General features: G+C 26.6%; 1 protein-coding gene across 1 annotated transcript in view; it reads right to left on the bottom strand.

Annotated features, from left to right (window-relative positions):
* Positions 1 to 1,098: 1,098 nt before the first annotated feature.
* LOC126907872 (probable chitinase 10) overlaps positions 1,099 to 21,428 on the bottom strand; it is a 33,047-nt gene continuing 12,717 nt past the window's right edge. Inside the window, exons 2-16 of the mRNA XM_050689517.1 lie at positions 17,651 to 17,744; positions 9,225 to 9,451; positions 7,124 to 7,361; positions 5,946 to 6,125; positions 5,761 to 5,884; positions 5,381 to 5,690; positions 4,563 to 4,801; positions 4,281 to 4,471; positions 3,391 to 3,608; positions 2,884 to 3,179; positions 2,604 to 2,751; positions 2,359 to 2,544; positions 2,175 to 2,297; positions 1,908 to 2,109; positions 1,099 to 1,828 (exon numbers count right to left, since the gene is read on the bottom strand). Coding sequence (XP_050545474.1) covers positions 1,611 to 1,828; positions 1,908 to 2,109; positions 2,175 to 2,297; positions 2,359 to 2,544; positions 2,604 to 2,751; positions 2,884 to 3,179; positions 3,391 to 3,608; positions 4,281 to 4,471; positions 4,563 to 4,801; positions 5,381 to 5,690; positions 5,761 to 5,884; positions 5,946 to 6,125; positions 7,124 to 7,361; positions 9,225 to 9,451; positions 17,651 to 17,744 — 2,994 coding nt within the window. The 3' untranslated portion in view covers positions 1,099 to 1,610. The remainder of the gene's footprint in view (positions 1,829 to 1,907; positions 2,110 to 2,174; positions 2,298 to 2,358; positions 2,545 to 2,603; positions 2,752 to 2,883; positions 3,180 to 3,390; positions 3,609 to 4,280; positions 4,472 to 4,562; positions 4,802 to 5,380; positions 5,691 to 5,760; positions 5,885 to 5,945; positions 6,126 to 7,123; positions 7,362 to 9,224; positions 9,452 to 17,650; positions 17,745 to 21,428) is intronic.

The raw sequence follows: 21,428 nt of genomic DNA, 5'->3' as shown, positions 1-21,428 counted from the left end.
TTAAGTTCTGAAAATGAAGACATCGTAGTGCTTTTCAGTAATAAAAGAGGCCGAAAAGAAATCATGTCATTTACCTAAGACTGATGCTAAATGACTAGACATACTAGACAACGACTCCATTCGATTTTATAAAGTTGGTCAAATAAGGTACACGCTAATATATATATATATATNCTTGACCCCACGCTCCGCTGTGCTGGGTTTTTCTTTTTCAAATTTCAGGAGTTTGGTTAATTATTAGAGTTGATTAATCTTTTTCTGTCTCTCCATGTTAAAATATTATATGGTAAACTCTGCATTTATGGTATAGGATATTATCAAATAGTTGAGGTACCTAGCAATTAAGCGCCAAATTTTGAATACATTAAAACACTCAGAAGATATTATTATTTATTTAAGTTAATATATTATTTTTGTGTTTTTTTTAAATATTGTGTATAGATTAATGAAATAACCACTCAAAACTTAAAATGAAATATTCTGTTATTATAATTGCAATGTATTGTTATTATTAGCTATAGCTTTTTATATTTTAATATTTTGTAAACTTCTACTAAAAACGGTATCTACTATTTAAAAAATAATCAGTTTGATTTTTGTTGCGAATATTAATATTTATATTTATATTGGTGTCCTCAGCCATAATGAAATTGCGCTTGGAGGATAGTCTGTGTAAAATTGCATCAAATTGTCAAATTAAAATAAAGCTTACTTAATATGGTTGGAATAAAGGCTATGATGATAATATTTTTACAGTCCAAGATACTATAAAATTCAGGTGTTATATATTTTAAACCAATTTTAATACAAACTAATTATAACCCCTATAAATAATGCGCTCCTTATATTACTCTGGATTATATTTTTTCTACAAATAAGATTTTCTATTTATACCGTTCTGTCTAATTTGTTTAGTCTATTGTAGAAGAATTTTATTGATATTTTGCTTCATAGATATTTGTTTAAATGTTAGTCGTTGACTTTTACTTAAGTAAATTTATTTCATAAATCATGATTATTATATAACGTAATACGACGCATAAATTCTAAACATAATATTTTATCAAAAAAATATTTAAGAAATAAACAATAATACACTTAGTAAACATTTTATGGCGAGTCCAGCAATAAAACACGTATTGTCATAAATTTGAAAATCAAGCTGAAATTTAATATTTTTAACTAAATGTAATATTTTACAATTAAAAATGGTTTATTTTTTTTTTTCTTAATATTTTTAAATTAAGTTTTCTCTATACTATTATTATTTAAAATTGATATTTTTTAGACCAACAAAAAGCAAAAATAAAATAAAATTCCAATAAATTGACTCTACGCGTTCTATCCCTGGGCCCTGCATATCATATATTTATTTATAATAAGTTATTAAATGTACACATTATTTCACAAATGATTTAAATATTATGTGTAATTACAACATAATAATTACAATTACTATTTCTATCAATCTTAAAATTTATCCAACTTATACTGGCGATGATAAATATAAAAATTAACCGGTTGAGGTTCAAGTAAATATAAATAAAATACTATAACAAATACTTGTATCATTATTTACAAAAAATTAAAAACTACGGGACTTGATGACACTATCGTCTGGATGTTGGCGGGGCGGGAGTATGTTGCATACAACCTTCAACATTTTCTGGCCAATCGCAAACATTCTCTTTTGGATTAAAAACTAAGTTTGATGGACATGGCATGTGATGTTTTCTTTCTCCTTCGCACATGTAATAATGTGTGCAGTCTGCTTTATCAGGATGATAAGATATGTGGCCGTCTTCTTCTTCACAAGTCACAGATGTAGCTAAGCGAAATTAGAAATTATAAATTTCTCCTTAAACATAGGCAATATAATTAACATGTAAACGTGATTAAATACTTACGATCTTTTGTTGTATAGACTACATTTTTTCCGGTTGCTTCATAAGGTCCATCGTATTCTAATTTAACGGTGTATCCATTGAGTTCTTGTTTCATAGCATTTATCAAGGGATATTTACCAGTTCCACAAATTCCTCGATAATCATCCATATCAATAGACCAAATCATAACTCCTCCAAATCCTTCTTCTCTCAACCAAGACATCTTTAAATAACCGAAAAAGTAGTAAATTATATATTTAAAAATTTAATCAGTTGTAGTTTAATTACTTTAGTCTTCAAACTTCTTTCATCATCAAAGCCAACCCATTGATCTTTTCTATAAGCAAATGGCACTTGTTGTTCATTATCCCAGACAAGTGTAGTGTTTTCAACGTGCAAAAAGTCACAAACCTATAAACCAAATTATTCATTTAGATAAATATAAAAAAATTTAAGCATGGTAGCTTTTTACTTCATAATATGCCATAAAACCAGCTTCAGATGTGTACTTGCCGGAAGAACCACCGCCGGATGCAGGCGCTCCAATGTCGAATTTCGCAGGGTCAACTAATGTAAAAGATCTTCCATAAGTAGGCATTCCTATCATAAGTTTTTCTTTAGGTGCTCCTTGTTTTACCCATTCCCTAGCACTATAATCCTATCAAAAAATTCACTTAAAATTTTTTTTTAGAAAATAAAGTATATTTTTTAAACTACCACAGTGAGTTTTTTCTGGTAACTTGTAGCACTTTCTAATGGATACAACGGACTATTATGTCCTACTTGACGTTCCCATTGCCCATGGAAGTCGTACGTCATAACATTGATAAAATCAAGGTATTTCGAAATTTCCACTACATCATAACTTCAAAAAAAAATTATAGATATTTTATTTTAAGTAATACATAAAGAAAAAAGTGAAATTTCCTAGAGAAGTAAAGTAGTATACTCTTATCTTATTATACCAATTAACAATTAAAAATTTGTATTCAATTACCCAGCAGCTATAGCTTCAAAACTAGCAGGTACAGCGGCGGTAAGTAACAATCTCGGTAATCCAGAACTCTTAGATTCACCTTCAAATGCTAATCTTAACTCTTTCAATAAATTTACATATGCTGCTTTGTCATCAGCTCCTCTTGGGTATTCCCAATCAACATCGAGACCATTAAACTTGTGTTCTCGAAGAAATTCAATTGCTTCGTATACAAATTGGTTCATACGGAAAACATTTCCAGTAAGCTCCTTAAAAGGTGTTGAACCAAAGGCCCATCCTCCAATAGCTAGAAGAATCTATTAAATATAAATGTGATTATTTAAACAAGAATTAAACTGCAAATTTTAATAAAATATTGCTCTCTTTTTAAACTTATTACCGTATGGTTTCAGAAATAAAAGAAAAACTAAAATATATCTACACTAATTTAAAATTAAACATTCCAATGCAAGTATCTAATTTATAGTAGTTATTATGTTTATAATATTTAGGAAACTTTAAACGTACTTTCAAATTTGGATTTTTTTCTCTTAAATTTATAAGTTCTTTATATTGTTCTATATCTTTTTCACTACTATAGGTTAATTTAAAGTCTTTCAATGTACCAAAAGCAAAAACAACATGTGTGCATAGCATAGGGTCAATGTTTTCAGGGGTGAATTTTCCTGCTCCTGGTCTTTTAACTGACCAACTTGTCATATAACATATCATTTGAGGAGCGCGAACTGAAATAAAACGTTAAAAGAAAAATATTAATTATACAGCGTGATTTATTAAGAATACTGCCTAATTTTATGGTTAAGTAATTATTTGTTCATAAAAATATACAGATTAAAAGTTTGATTTATAAACCATAGTAAGTACTAAGTTTATTGCGAGAAGAAATTATTTCTAACGATAGATATGAGTGGTAACTTTTTAAAGTTAAATAAGAGCCTTTTATTATTTATTAACTATTAAACGGAATACAGATTAAATAAAATTTTAATAACCAATTGGTCGATAACCAATTTGAAATATTAGCATGTAAAAATTTAGAAAAGGCGAGGAGCGGGATAGTGTTTAACGAGGAACAATTTTTACGACGACACACAGATAAGATTTCTTCATCAATATGCACCTCCTTCATCTATAACTAAAAATTATATTAACTCAAAAAGTAATACTACAAAACATAACTAGTTTTCATTACTACTATTTTAGTCATTCAACATTTTTGAAAATTATCCTGAATATCTACCCATAGAAATAATTTATTCTTACAATAAACTTGGTATTTACTTGGTTCATAAAAATAAATAAACTTTTTATGAAAAAATTATTATTTAATGATAAAAAGAGGGTACTATTTGAATAAGTTATACTTTAAATATTTAATATAAATTTGGTAAATTTACCATTCATATCAACAACTTCAGTTTGTATAGCAGTAGAAGCTTGTATTTTAGATGGTTTTAATTTTGCTAAAACTTCACTAACACTTATCTTAATGGGTGATGGTTTAGTAATAGAATCAACTGTAATGCTATTAGCAACCTTAGACCAATCAATGTCTTCTTTTCCTCTTTTTATTCCTCTAAGTTCCTCTCTTTAATAAAAATAAAAGTATTTCATTTTTTGATGATATATTATACATGATTCTAAAATATATGCTGATAACTGAGAATCAAATTAGTTACCTCATGGCACCAATCAATGGATATTTAATATCGCCACCACATATTGTTCCAGTAAAATCATCCATATCAGTTGTCCAAACCATAGCTCCACCGTAACCGTTATCTTTAATCCATTTCATTTTATTTCTAATCGAACGTTCATCATCAAATCCAATCCATTGATCTCCCGCAATAGCATAAGGTACTTTCATCTCATCGTCCCATACATAAGATGCACCATTACGAAGTATTTCACAAATCTAAATAAAATTAATTAGTTATTATGATATAAATCAAATCTCTAAAACGTAATTATTTTTACTTCTAAGATAAAAGTTCTAAAAAAATTAGTCAGTTTTGTAATAAAAGATTAAAACTAATAATTTTTTAGAGTCTTGAATATAAAATATATTCATTGAATAAGTTTATATTATAACGGCTATAGTATTACCAAACACTTAAAAATAACTATAAATATTTAAGTAAAGTAATTGTATAAAATACTTAATTATTATTAAATTTTGTGCTTAATTCTTATCAAGTAACGCGTTTTTAGATATTTATGCATTTTGTTTGAACCACTTTGAAGAAAATGAAGTTTGTGTAATTTAGTTGTAGTTACATACAGTAGCGTAGAAATATTTTTGGTTTAAGGGAAATAATTCCCTAAGCCATCCATAACTATAACCCCAGTTATAACATTAGTTAGTTTCAAGTCGACTATTAAAAATTAGTACTGGCTGATTATATGTTCAGAATAACTCGATAAGAAATTATAAATAAAAATTTAATCCGTTCCGTAATTATTATTATGATAATCATGTTAATTATGTACTTACTTCATAATAAGCTAAAAATCCTGATTCTTTTGTGTATTCTCCAGCTTTACCACCACCCGATGCTGGTGAATTTACTTTGTAATTGGCTGGATTAGATAAGGTAAAAGTTCTTCCGTATGTTGGCATACCTATAACAAGTTTGTCTTTAGGCGCACCCATTCTTGTCCATATCAAAGCAGCATTGTCAACACTTAATTGTTTGCGCCATTCCGAATCAGATGATGGTGCATACAATGGAGCATTGTGTCCAGTTTCTCTTTCCCACTTTCCATGAAAATCATATGCCATTACATTAATGAAATCCAAATAGCTAAATTGAAATTATATTATTCATACAAGTGTGAAATTGAATAAGACAGAAGTACAATATTAGAGCTTACGAAGATACAGCAGGTACATCATATCCACCTTTAATATTGTCAGGACCTACAGGGACAGCAGCGGTCAATAGTAAACGTGGTTTTTTTATTTCTTGTGATTCAGCTTCAAACGCTTCGCGTAGCTCTAAAAGTAAAATTAGATATTGTTAATGAAATTACTAAGACTATTATAATTAAATTTTTACCTTTTAATAGTAAAACAAAATTTTTTTTGTCGTCGGTTCCTTTGGGATATTCCCAATCCAAATCTAATCCATCAAAACTTTTTGCTCGAAGGAATGGTATTGCACTATAAATAAATGTTTGTCTAGCATAACGTGAAGCAGTCATATCTTTGAACTTTTGAGTACCAAAAGACCATCCTCCTGTTATAAAAATATATATAAGTAATAATTTTATCAAAGACACAAAATTATAATTAACTATTAGGAAAAAATGTTTATTTTAAAATCAAATAATACTCCTCTACAATTAAATGATAATAGCAAGTATAATAATTGGTAATAATTGAGTTGCACTATTGCAAAATGACGTATGTCCAAAAATATATATATATACTTCTTTTTTTGTAATTTTACTTCTTCTTGACGAATTAGCTTATTTGTAGTTAGATAAGCAAAAGAAAAATTACTAAGAAAATTCGTATTTGAAGTTGGAAATTCAATTATAAGTTGAAAATTCAAAAAGTAATATTAAAAAAATGGTGCAGAATTAAATAATAGGATCTAAAACTTATACATTTAAATAATTTCACTTCAAAAAGATTGCCTAAAAAATACATTTTGTAATACTTAAAATGTTTTATTTTTAATTTATTTATTCATAATGACTCTTTTGTAAAATATAAAAATGACAATAGTACGATTTGACAGTCACTCTAAAATAATAAATGAGTCACATAATAAATACTAAAGTTGGGCAAGTTAACACTTTTTTAAATTATTAAAGTTAAGTTAAATTTGAAAACTGTACATAAGTTAAAAATTAACTATAAGCATATAAGTATATTTTTAAACTTATGAACTAAGTTACTAATTAAGTCAAAGTAATTAGAACAAATCTGACTATATTTTTAAATTATACTAATGTATTTTGTTTTTGAATCAGTAATAATTAATTGAGTACTTTAAATTCAATACATAATTCAGATTAAAAAGTAATTTATTAAATTAATAGTTACACTCACTAAAAAAGGCCAAAAAAAGAGTAACCAAACTTAACATTTTGTCTTAGTATTAACATTTCAACACATCAATGCCAATCTTTGATAAGTACTACTCCAAAGATATTTTTCGTATAGAGGATATAATTTTTTCTATTGCGCCTTTTTTTATCAAAAATCAGAAAAATAAAAATTACATACCTAAAGCCAAGAGAGTTTTCAACTTGGGGTTAGCTTTTTTAAGATTTTTAACTCGGTCGTATAAACCAATTTTTCCATCTTTGCTCTCATCATTGGATTCAAAAGATGATAGTCGTCCTTTTTTCAACCACCCAAAAGCAAATATTAAATGAGTGCACAAATCGGGATCGATATCTTCTGGTAAGTATTTGCCAGCTTTTGGTCTGTATTGAGACCAATTGGTGTAATAACAAACAATCTAAAATTGATTTATATCGATTAAAATCATGAGTTTATTTTTTGCTATTATTTTCAATACCTTTCTATTTCATTATAAAACTTTACTAAAAACTTAGTCTTAATTATATTTTTTATAATATAAAAATAATAAATGCAAATATATTATACTTTGTATTCACTGCAAAGCGTAGGTGGATTTAACACTTATTAGACTCTTTTTGTACGTTAATTTTATTGTAATCTTTTTTTTGTCCTTGACATTTGTATAAGTTGTTTAACTTGATAATTTTAATTTAACATTAATAGTTTTATACAAAAGAAAAAAAACCTAAACAATAATTTTACACGCCATGGCCGGAGAGAAACATTTTGTAATCATTATGGTGACTCGTTTATTCATAATTCATATGTTAGGCGTTTTATTTAATTTTCTTAACCAATTTTTAATCCTAATAACAATGTTAAACTATTACAAAACAACAAATTAGTATGAATATATACAATGTACTGTATATACTACTAGATTATCTATTAAATCTTCGTTAGCAAAAATTATAAAATAGTATGATTTGTCATAAAATTCACTTAATAACTAATTACCCAAATGTTTGACCGCTTTTAAATTTTTTACCATTATTCAAACTAAATATTCCTTTATAGATTTGAACAAAATTGAAATGATATTTATATCAGTCAAAAGTGATACCTGGTCAATAGTACTGATAAAAATATGTCTGAATTTTCACATGCATGTATTGGAAGTTTCTGACAAGTACACAATTAAAAATCTCGATAAAAAACGATAAAAACTTTTTTATTTGTGTACTGATAATGGTTAATTTATGTCAAATTTACACTGCTCGTGTTTAAAATTGACATGTATATTGAAAAAGTCATAATGAAGTATGAAATTTTTGCTTCATTTCTTACAGTGAGACCAATAAAGTAGGTATGTTTTATGTAACATAACTATATGATATAGAATTTATTTATATGCGAAAGAAAGTAAAGGATCAATAACCTCAACCAACACGCAATTGTCACACATGAAGTAATCAGTTGAGTATTTTCACTGAGATTAAGTTTTGTGGTATTGTATTACGAAATAAAACAAATAATCATCAGGCGTCGTAAAATTAAAAAAATGTTAATTTATCAAATAGAAATACATTTGTGAAATCAAACAAGTATTAGTCTTTTTCTTAAGACTTGATTGACAAGATGTTTCCATTTAATTGTGTGTATAACAATTAAATCATATTTAAAATTATTTTTATTATTTGTACCACTTATTTGAAAAACATAAAATATAATATTTTGAAAAATACTGTATTAATTGTAATCAATTACAAATAATTTTTTTCGGCATACTTCGTTTTTAAAGCTAACACATAAATAACAATTAAAAAAAAAATTGTCTATTTTTTTTGAAAAACGCTTTCTTTGAATTTGCTTCTTTGACCTCATTTACTACCTCACATTTAAATCTTCATAAATTTTAAAACAATTTAAAAGCTAAAATATATTTCCATTATTGTTTACCGTTTATAGAAAACACATTCAATTCTTTCTCATACTTCAATGTTTATAAATCTAATAATTTTACTAAGAATAATAAATGTTTTTTTCATATGCGTATAAAATACAAAAGATTTCTTTCGAATAAAATCGACATTGATGCTTTCGTATTTCCTCGACTAGCGTTGCATAGAATTCCTTTCACATATCGATTGATACTCTATAATTTTATTTTACCAAGAATAATTGATGAAGGTCTCTACATAAATTTAATTGTTCTAAAAGTTTTATTAACAATAGGATCTTGCCTAGTATATCTCTCTTTATTTATTATCCTCGAGGACTTTATTATTAGAATTATTACCTTATATCCGCCTTCATCTTGGTTGTCTTTTGAATTGGTTACGTGTCTTTCTGATGAAGAATCTACACCTGACTTCCTGGTGGCTACACGGGTACGAATTTTAAATTTGCTCACTGAAGCTGATGTTTCCATATCCACAGTCGACGCAGGAACCGTTGATCCATCTGAAGCATTGGCATCTTGTTGAAGTTTGTTACTTGTTGGTCGTCTCAGTCGTCTTCTAATCGCTAGAATAAATCATAAATACTACTATAAAATAAATAGTTAAAGTGAAAGTTTAGAATAAGGGGGCCGATCCCAAGTAGTTGTGATAAAGGCGAGGAAAAAGAAGAAGACTTTATAATAATCATTGCCTCTGAACATTAGGGCCTTATTATTTAAAATTTAGTTAATTGATTTTAAATTGGAAGGGAATGATTATTGAGGGAGTGGTCACACAGAGATAAAATGTCTTTTAATGAGAAACGTGGAGAGATATAAGAGAATTTTAAAAAATATAAGATATAAAACAGTACTTTTATTTATTTTGTAATAATATATCAATAAGATTTTAACAAATATATTTTAATAAATCACTTCGTTACATATAATACGTTTACTTTTTTTATTTTTTGATAGTTTATACCTAATTGAATTAATTATTACTGTTACTAATTTAAAACATTTTAAGTATCTACTTAACGCCATGATTTATTTTAACACGATGATAATGTTAGTCTAGTAAATATATGATCATTGTAAATATGATTCGATGGCCATGAACTAATTATTTTAGCCAAAAACATATTACTCTCACAAACTAACATATAGTCAACCTTGTGAAGTATACTATACATTATTGTGTAGACCATAAATTCTTAGCGTAGGAAGTAAATATTGTTATAGATATGAACGCCACATAAGGGGGAAAATATGGCCAATCACAAATGATCAAGTTGTCATAATTGTCAGAAATAATTTTCGAATATTAAGTACTTATTGGTAACATTTACATTTAATTCTTACAAATTATAAACTACATTAAATTATACATAGCGATTTTCTCTGTTATGTCTAACGAATACAGATGTTACATAAAAATTAAAAAAACAAAAACTTGTTATGTTGCTATTAAAGTTTTAAAGTAGAGTAACTGGGGTAAAAGTCAAATTTTAGATTATATACTTTATAGGTATAAACTAATAGTAAATGACTATCAAAACTTGCACCATTTTTACCATTGTTATAAAATCATCGAGTGAATTGAATACATTATATAAGTAATAGATGAATCATGTTAAATATACAAGTGTTATAAACAATTTTTATTTTTAATCATTATGGATTTTTGATGAGGTGTTAAAACTTGTATCAACTTCATATTTTCAAATGACAACTCTATTTTTTTTTTACACCATTGGCTTTAGTTTAATAAAAAAAATATATATTTTGTAACAAAAAATGTTTTATTTTATTTAATATTAAGTGCTCCACAGCTCTCTACAGTTTAGGATTTATTAAGAAAAAATATAAACAGACTCGAACGTTATATGTCGTAAATCAATTAGCTCTATTCTGACTACATGCGTTGACTCAGTACACCTGTAGCTGTTATCACTACATAAAATAATAATGTGACCGTATTGGAAACACTACTGAATTTTTTCATAAAATATCGTAAATTTTAAAGTAGGGTATCTTATTTAAAATTCATAATTTTTAATTTTTGCTAAACATTTTTTTTTTATGACGAATAAAAAAAATATGGGGTTGCTATTTGAAAATCTGAAGTTGACACAAGTTCTATTTATAAGGGATGATCATAGAAATTTAATTTTTCTTGTGAAACAGCTTATCAAAGATCCATAATGATTAAAAAAAAAAATTTGTTTATATCACTTGTATTTTTTAAAGATATTACGTGAGACATAGTTAGACAATCACTCTGCATATTGAAATATCTTTATTTTGATAATTATATAATAGTTATCTCTATAAACTAATATACAAAACAACTTTTTCATAATTATACTCTTTAAGAATAGTATTATATGTTTATCAAACAATTTTATATGACTGAAATTTATTTTTGGTTGGATATAGAGTATTTTTAATAATCAATATAAAGTAATAACACACATTTATATTTGCACACAATTTTTGGCGTGGAGTTTCAAAAATAAATCTTGATTTGGGGTCACATTAATAGAACACATTCTATACTTATTTTGAAATAATTAAGGTTTATACATTATTTTATAAAATTTTAATAATTAATCCAATATTTTTTACTTTATTTTTTTTTAGTTGACTAATTTTCATTCTTTATAACTAAATAGAGGGGTAACAGTATGTTTTTTTTTAATTTTTTTTCAGTTCATTACTCATTAAATAAATTTCAAATCTCACTACTAATACTTAATTTATATTTTTTGACAATTTTTTTAGCTTAAAAAAATAATTAAATAATACTACCTCATACTACTATTAAATGCTACACTTTTACATCAGGTTACTCTAAATGTATCTAGTTAAATTTTTTTATTACTTTTTCTAAGAAATTGGAAGTTTTTTTTATTTAAAGTAAATTAATTATTATGAAAAATAATTAGTAAACAAGTTTAACAAATCTAAATTTTATAGATTTTACAAACTTAAATAAATTAAAAATATGTTTTAGTTACATGAGTGTTATGTAAGTAATATTAAGAATGTTAAGAAGAATTAACTAGATTAATTAATGAAAAAATAATAATTTTCATACATAATGAAAAGAAACAAACCCAACTTCTATTTGATGGATAAAAAAATATATTTAAAAATTGAACTTAAAATATAATCACTATAATCACAATGAATAACTATACGCTGTCATTTTGTTGTAATGTATTCTCATTAAGTTTAATAATTAAGTAATTGGTTATTCAATTATTGAATAACCAATAACGTAGCCATCGAGACCGATTTAATAATCAAACGGGATATGAATATTTTTATCAAATTCTGCTCACATAAAATACATGTATCATATACATACTACATATAGGGACTATATGATGCAAATAAAAAAGAAACGAGAGCATTGCACACACATCTTTATAAAAGTAAAAGGAATATGCGAAACGACTAAGCAAAACTGGTTCGACCGCACTAACAGCTGTTTTGTGCACTCGTGGTTCATAAAAGTAAATTATATATATTATAATTAGATTAAATTTTGTTATATTTAATTTCTTATAAAAAAGAAAAGTTTAGTCGTGATTGTGTAATTGTTTATTCAGTTTTGGAAAAAATGGTCCGATTTTCAAACACTTTAATCTATAATTAATAGATATAATTCCCATTAATATTTTAATAAGTTAATCTTAGTTGTACTTGAATGAACATTTGCATCTTGATCACTGTAAATTTAAAATTAATGTAAAACGTAACGAATTTTTAAATTTAATATTCAACATTTGTTACTAAAATTTGTTGTATTTTTTTGAGAAAAATAAAAAGAAGATATGTGTTAATAAAGACCTATTTTATATATATTTAAATATGTACAAATAAATTTATTTTTTAGTTATCTGAATACACTTAACCCCTGGATTATGTAGTTTTATTAACGCCCTAAGGTTTGGTATACACACTATGTTATAATGATATTGACCGACTTTAAAAAGCTAAGTAAAAATATGAAGAACAGAAAAAGACTAAACAGAAATTACACAATAAATATTCTTCTCTCACATAAATAACAAACACCAATAATAGCATTTGCTTTCTATAAATTAAAATTTAGTATAAAAATACTGCCAATTTATATTTAAAGTGAGTTGACTTGATCTAGTTTTATTTGAACTTATGTGAAACTTGTTTGAGGTTTTTTGCAGCAACAACACTGACATAAAATTGAGAAATACGTTATGTATGCCGGTGAATGCTCCTGTGATCTATCTAATGACAACTATCACATATTAATGTTACGAACGTAAAATAAGCTAATTAATGTAAAAATTTAAAGTAACACTATTCACTTTCCAATATTTTTCTCGAATAAATTTTAATTGTATTTTCTATTGAGTTTTTATTATTTTTATAAAAAAACATTTGCTATGATAACGCCTGTAGTTAAAACTTTAAATAAAGGTATTATGTTATAACTAAATTTGAAATGTTTTTTTAATTGCTCAACTATCCTTATTGTTTTTTTCCAAAACTGCTAAAGGGAACGAAAAAAAATATTTCGTCACTTGTCAGTGATTTAGGCTTGTTTAATAGATACACTTATTAAATGTTGACAGTGTTTAATTATTAGTTTAACGGTATTATGTCATAGTAGCTTAGATGCCAGTGACCGTTTTGGAAAACCAGTATCAATGAAATCGCAAGTGCTCTCCGCGATCAAAGCTTTTAGAGCCTTGACCAGCGGCAAAAAGTGACCTTGTATCGCATTAATTATCCCGATAAAAAACAGTGCAAGCGCTCCAGACTCTGAGTGAAAAAAAAATAGCGCGCAAATTGTCCTGCAGCGAAAACGGCTAATAGATGAAGACGACGGAAGTTTTAGTAGTATTTGCATAAAAACAGAGAAAGTAAGAATTACATTATATGTACGTGTACACAGTTACATAGAGATAATTTCCACGGGAGAATCGATAGTATTACTGACATGGATATTTTAGCCTCTGGCCAAGTTAGCGTACACATGAGTAAATGTTGGACAGGGAAAAGCACTCAAGGTACGCCCATAGTGTAAAGTATGATTCAATATTTTATTATTCAATTATAATACTTTTCGAATAAAATACGCGCACAGTTATGATTCTAATGTTGTCAATTGGAAAATATTGTTTTAGTTAGGAACGTGACAAGTTTATGTAATATACAAACTTCGCACATAACTTTATAACTTTAAACAAAGTATAAATTGTATGGCGTGTCCCGAAACAAAAAAAAATTACGTCAACAGAGCAATGGACATTATCAATCTGTCTTAAAATTGTGATGACGTCATCATTTGTAAAATGCGCCCTAACATCGTGACGAACTCGATAGTGATGAGCCCTAGTCATCTGATCATGTGTGACGTCTAAATAACGATGGGCCGTGTGATAGGGCTATGGTATGGGGCTACATATATCGAATCGTGACGTGTAATCATATTAAGGGTGCACATAACCTCACTTTGAGTCTTATATTATTCACCTGATGATTATAGGGATGTTACCACATTATTAAGTCTTGAAGCTAATTTTTTTATACTGGTATAAAGAGGTGAGTATTAAACCCATAGGTTAGTGTAACCACCGCAATAACCACTCGATCACCTTATCGCTACATTCTGCAACGCCTAAATATATAATTATATATTTATAAATATAAATTTAATAATATAAAGCCAAATAGAATAAAAATCTAAATGCGTTTATAATCGTGGGCATCGTAAAAACAATAACATCATTAAATCAATACCATGTCATAGAGTTACTGAGAAAGAGGATATTACTTCTTAATCAATATCGTTAATTTTATTTATGTGTACAATATCATAATGATAATACCTAAATTCAATTAAACGGACGACACTATTATTTGCAGTAAACAATAAACAACAGTAGTTTATATAGCATATTAGTGGTAGATAATAGTATTCAATTTATACTTCTATTATAGTATTTTACACTTATATTTTCAAAACATTTTGTGTTGAAAAACAAGAAAACAAGTAAATGACTTTTTAATTAGTATTATTAATTTTGTTTATGTGTCAACATTATCATTATATTAATAGATACATAATTTCTATTCAAAAGTATATTTCATGCGTAGTTGTGTATGGAAGGATAGATTGATCGTGTGGTTAGTGTGGCGGCTACATCATCACAAGGCTTCAAAACTCCAATCTCTGTACCCGTATAAAAATTTCTAAAAGACTTAAAAAGTATTAACTATTAAATATAGGGTAGTTACCACACAGTTTATAGTGTGACAACATCACTATATGTTTGACAACATCAGGTGACCAAATTCTGCTCCACTTGAATCGGCTCCTAAAGTATTTCCATAAGGTCTTATAAAGGTAATCATAGTCAATTTTTTAAGAAACACGGCTGCGGTGGATCATTACGCCAAACAATTGTTGTTGGATAATGACAAAGAATTTCAGTATTTGAAATGTCCACCGCTCTACACCTTGTTCTCAGTATTACACAATCTTTTTCATATTATATAATGACAAGTGCAGACAACTGTCATGGTCAGTCGCTTACTCATTAGCAGTTACCATTTGCAGTAAACAATATACAAATTTCATACATGAGGTGGTAAAGGAAGGGACGAGTGGACTGACCGTTTTCGCGATACGAGCGATTTTAAATAATTTTTTAGCGAACCGATGTTTTATAAAGATGCGGTGGACGTGTGTATTAATTAGTAATTAAGCGAGAATTTTCAAATGTAACAGTCAAGACGGCAGCAAGCACTGGCCATTGTACACATTGTGTACATCGAGACAAACGAAGTCGGGTGGTAAGATAACGGGGCATTTGGCCATAGGGGTGTAGAATATCAAATTCGTGGACTCTACGCGGCACTTTTTACACAACCAACGGCTAGTTTTTCTCCTTTAGGAAATAAGTATTTTTTTCTCACTCTTATTTTCACGTCTACGGATGTCGGTGACGGTAGTCGTAAGGGTCGTAATAACTCGACGTCACCATCAGTGCTTACGCGAATAAATTAATGACACACAAATTAGGGCTAACAGAACTTAAAGCTTAGAGTTATAACATAGTAAAGACAAGGGCATCGGTAATACGATTACGGTTACGTACACGTAGCCCCTTACCACATAATACGGAGAACGTCAACATAATCAGATGACTAGGGCTCATCACTATCGAGTTCGTCACAATGTTAGGGCGCCATTACAATCTTAAAACAGATAGATAATGTGATTTTTCTGGTGACGCCTTTTTTGTCTCGAGATCCGCCATACACCTCTACTAAACAGTTATGTTATAACTATTTATTTAAAGTTATAAAATGTAATCTAGCAAAATGATGCGTTATTGGGTAAAATCAAAAACACAATATCCTGTCATGTAAATAGTTCTAGAAAGAACGCGGAAACGTGTAGAGTTGTAATATCACTAAATTGTGGGCTGGGACAATGGCAAGTCCAAGTTCGGGTTAGAGAATAGCCCGTCAAGTGTGGGTCACCGGCAGAAACTACAGACCATAACTTTAATATAGAATATCTTTTCAAAATCTTCAGATCTTCGTCGTCCTACAGTTTGCTCTATAAAATTCCCCTAGTTTATTACATGAAATAAAGTTATATTATAGATAACACTAAACTTTATCGTTCACAAATTAAAGTACCTACAATATTAGCGTACAGAATGAAGTATTGAGTGAATTCTATAAAACGCGAATTCCACTCATGTCTAAATTGCGTGCCTAAAACGGAGAAAACCATAGACGCTGACCTCAACATTTAGCGACTTACAATGATTTATACAAATTGTATACGATATAAAGCTTAAATAATGAATTTGTTTTAGGCTCTCCTGTAACATATGAGCTTCATTTTATTAAGTTAAAAACAAAAAAATCATTGAAAGCCCTAGTTTTTGTTCTTGTATATTATTTTCAAAATATTACCATCAGCATAAAATAATATACTTTCTTAAAAAAATATATCTGAATTTTTATATACATAATTTTTTTACGAATTTTTCATACTTTATGTGAAAATTACACAACTTGTTTGTTTTATCATACTGACGTATGGTAATTTTTGGATCAGTTCTTACAGTTTAAATTAATTCAATTTTAAGGAGATAATTATTTAGAACACATTTATTGATATATTGATGTCAATATAATTACTTTAATTATTAACAAAATCCCTTATACATCACGCCAAGATTCATTTTTACTAACATGAAAGTTATACATATACACAAGAGAGTACATTTTATATTATGAAATCATTTTGATTTTTACTTGTTGCATTAAATTTTTGATTTATTCAAAATAAACACAACGATGACGCTAAAATATATTTGTTACGTCATTTTTAAGTAAACTAATATCGATAAGTGATACAGTTTTTTATTAGAATAAACTGTTACTAAATCTATTATGTAATCTATTTATTTATCAATCATATAATATAAAATACCTATGTTTTGGACTATAAATTTTTGAAACATAATTGAAGAGAGTTGCAATAAAAAATATTTAATAAAATTAAATTCATATGAATTATTTTTGAATAAATCGTAAAAATTTAGTTTAAGTGGTATTGCTTTAAACCAGATTGCAAAGGATTCAAATTTTTAGAAAAAAAAAATCGAAAACTTCCTTAAAAAATGTCTTTTTTTAAATTTTTTATACACACATAAAAATATTTTAATAAGGTTATTAATTTTAATTAATAAGTAAGTACTTACTTTCAGAATTAGTTGGTGAACATAGAAATGCTATGAGAATGATAGCGACGACCAATAACTTGAAATGGAAACAAAGTTTATATTTTCTGTTGGTCTGTAAAAAAAGAAATCTTATAAATACCGTTTTAAATTTTGCATATTAGTATTACACATATTATTCTGAAAAAAACACATGTGACATATAAAGACTCTGTAACAGATCGTAGATTATTTTGTGATTAGCTACGGTGAATCGGATTCACGTACTTAAGATAGAGACACTGAAACTGTACAATTTTGTACACTTTCCTTGTCGCAATGTATTTTTGCTTGATACCAAATAATATTTTTGGCTTTCACTTATTTCCAGACATTTTTTTTTCTTTTGTGTTGTTTGTCAATTTTGTATGACTAGCGAAAATATTTTAGATTAATGTATCGTTTGTCACTGATACTATAAAATTACATTGGCGTTTTCATTTTGATCATAGATAAATCCTCTTGATGAATTATCAATAACAAAAAATATCGAACTCTAGTTTAAGCAGGGAATTTGCTAGGTATACATTAATAGTACTTAATACTAATCGAAATAACTTATTTATTTTTATTATTGTAAGTATTTACACAAGTTTGTATAAACACTTACATAATGCCGAAAATCGATATTATGGCATTAGATGTTCGATATGATGAGCTAACAGTACACTACTTAAGTTTAACTAAATAAATCTCATAAAATACATTTTTATTAAATTAATTAATGTATTAACAATACCAGATGTAAAGTGATATTTATAGGACATAACAAATATTATCTTGATAATATTTAAGAAAATAAATAACATTTGTAAGAAATTATTAACAAAAACCATACACTAGTTAAATTTTAATTTGCAGCTTATTATCATGAGTTTATTTATACCTTTTATTGAACACTAAGGATAACTTTTGTTGGGTAATATTAATAAAAAAAAACTACAATAAACTTAATGATCTCTAAAGCTAAGTAATGACCCTTGTTTAAAAATGATAAATTATGTATTTTTATAATTTGATCAATGCAAATTATATTTTAATGTTTAATATATTAATAATATCATTGACAAGATAGATAGGTATTACAAGTATTAAAAATCTAAAGAAATAATTTATTTTGCATAATTTTTTTTATTTAATGTTATATTATTTGATTGAAGGTTTATCTTACGTCTTAAAAAATAAATGCAACAGATTATTAAATTATTATTAAAAGATACATTGATTTTATCAAATCATAATACATATTCTCCATTCAATAAAACAAAGTATGAGAAAAAATATATTAAAATTAGATGTGATTGATTACAAACAATATCCAATACAATGATCATATATAGTATTAGTAATTAAATCAAGAAATTCAATTATCATTGTTGGGAAATTTCTACTTGAATGTATAATATATTTTGAAAATAGTAACATACATGTACTATGATATTATTTTCAATTATATACCCTAAAATATATGTTAGTAATATGAGTGGTGCGAACTAGAATAATGAAAGTAACACAAAAATATGAAAATCGTATAAAAGACCCGGTAATTATTTTGAAATGTTATTATAATGACAGTCTCAAAATATTATTACTATTGTTGACTGTTTATTTCAGCTCATTTCTCGATTTCAGTTAAGTACAATTACATATCTGCAGTGTATACAAATCTGTAATGTTAAGCTTTCTCCAACAGCACGCACACAATGGGTTTGTTTAACACATATTATTTCCCAATTATCAATTCGTGATCAGAATAAATGCATAACAACAATGAATTATGTATATAATCGAATTACTTATCGACCAAACCATCCAAAGAAGTATTAAAAATCAATTTGTACTGATACTACGCCGTTGAAAAAAATAGTTTAAACAAACCGTTCTACAATTTTCAAATAGTATTAACTTTTTTAAACAATTTCATTGAAAATTAACAAGTATTTAGCCTTCGTGTAGGTGATAAAATAACGGAATTAAGTATACTTATTTAGTATAAATAGTATCATTAAGTGTCACTATAGTGCGTACATTTAGGTTATTAAGTTTTCTTTTCAATTCGTTATTTACTTAATAATTTAATTATGTATTGTCTTTAAAATTTTTATGAAATAATAATAATACAGACTATATCTTTTAAAAATTTTTAACAACACACACTCGTGTTTCCACAAAAAACATATTTCAAAAAGTAATTATGCACAACTGCAAATAATATAAAATTAAATAGGTTGATTTTGAAAAATTATGGTTTGTCAAATGTTCTGTTTTATTGGACTCGATTTCCTGGTAAATCTTTAGTTGACAACTAAAATGATCGATTTCCTTCGTAATGGTTTATTTGTGGCTTTCGTTAGTTGCAATAGGGCGTAGCCCTCTGGTTTACCTTGGACACGCTCTACATGAACCTCGACAAGTTTTTTTGTGGTCCCCTTCATGTATAATTTTTGTTGTTATTTAATTAGTATAAAATATTACAATTAAAATCATTATTTAATCTTCAAATAATCAACCGGAGTTATTTATCAATAATTTCTTTTTTCTTAAAATCTTTGTAAAATACTAAATAATAACGTTTAATAAAGTCTTAACAAATTTTTAACTTTTGTTTGTTTTTTAAGATTCAATATTGTACGACAAATCTATCCGATAAATAATTTGAGGAATTTACTATGCTAAATAAGATCCGTAAAACCACTACTATAATAACAGATAGTATATGTAAAAGAAGAGCTTCAAAAAAAAAGAGAACGGGCTTATTTAATAATCCATAAGTAATGTTCTGGCTTGTACTGTGAACCTGTATATTTCAAGGGAAAACGTTTTATTATGACCCACTATTCTTATAACCTCATAGTAATTTTCATTACAATTGTTTTTTTTTTCATTATTATCATTTTATTTGTTTTATGCGATGTTAAGTTGAAAGCATTAACCGTAAATATAGTATGAATTCATGTAGCCAATGTACTTTATTTGTTTCAGTCATTTAATCTAATAATAGTTCATTGTTGAAAACTACAATTAATTTTATAAAGAAATGTTGTATGTAATAAATAAATTAAATGCAGATTCTCATAAAAATATTTTCAGAACCAATTAAAAGAGTTTAAAATGTAAATATATTACCTATAATACGTAATAATAATATAAACGTAATTCTTGTTATTCTAACTTGTTTTTTTTCATGAAGAATAATTATTGGTTTTTTAACAAGACATCAATTTTGATCTCATTATTTATTTAGAAATTTTTTTTATAAAATTAATTTTTTTATTTATGTAAAAGAGAGAGTAATAGAATCATTTTGATACTAGTCTCAAATGATTCTATTTAATTTAATTGAAAATAATATTGTAATTAAAAGTATTGTTATTGTTTAATAAAAAAATTGTGAGAGTTTAAATATTACATAGGATATAATAAATAAACGGAACCTGGTCTATTTGCATTGAACAAAATTTTCAAGATAAAAAGTCAGTAAAGTATTTTCTACGGCTTTGAGTATTAATTTCTAATAAAACAATATATTTTTTTTCGATGCACAAAATACAATTAACTATATGTACTGTATAGGCGAATTAAAAGAAAGTTGTATAAGAAAAAAGGCTAGTACAGTAAGATATTTTATCTTTCTACTCTAATTATATAATATTCTTTTCTAGACACATTTTTGAACTAAAATACCGTATTTCAAATTTATAAAGCTGTTGGCCATTAAGTCGCATTCCTTATGCAAACTTCGTAAATGGTAATCATGAGT

This window comes from Daktulosphaira vitifoliae, unplaced genomic scaffold (assembly GCF_025091365.1).
Source record: "Daktulosphaira vitifoliae isolate Bord-2020 unplaced genomic scaffold, ASM2509136v1 Scaffold_5, whole genome shotgun sequence".
Lineage (NCBI taxonomy): Eukaryota > Metazoa > Arthropoda > Insecta > Hemiptera > Phylloxeridae > Daktulosphaira > Daktulosphaira vitifoliae.
Note: the sequence above shows the minus strand (reverse complement) of the source record. Positions and strands in the feature narration are given on the sequence as shown.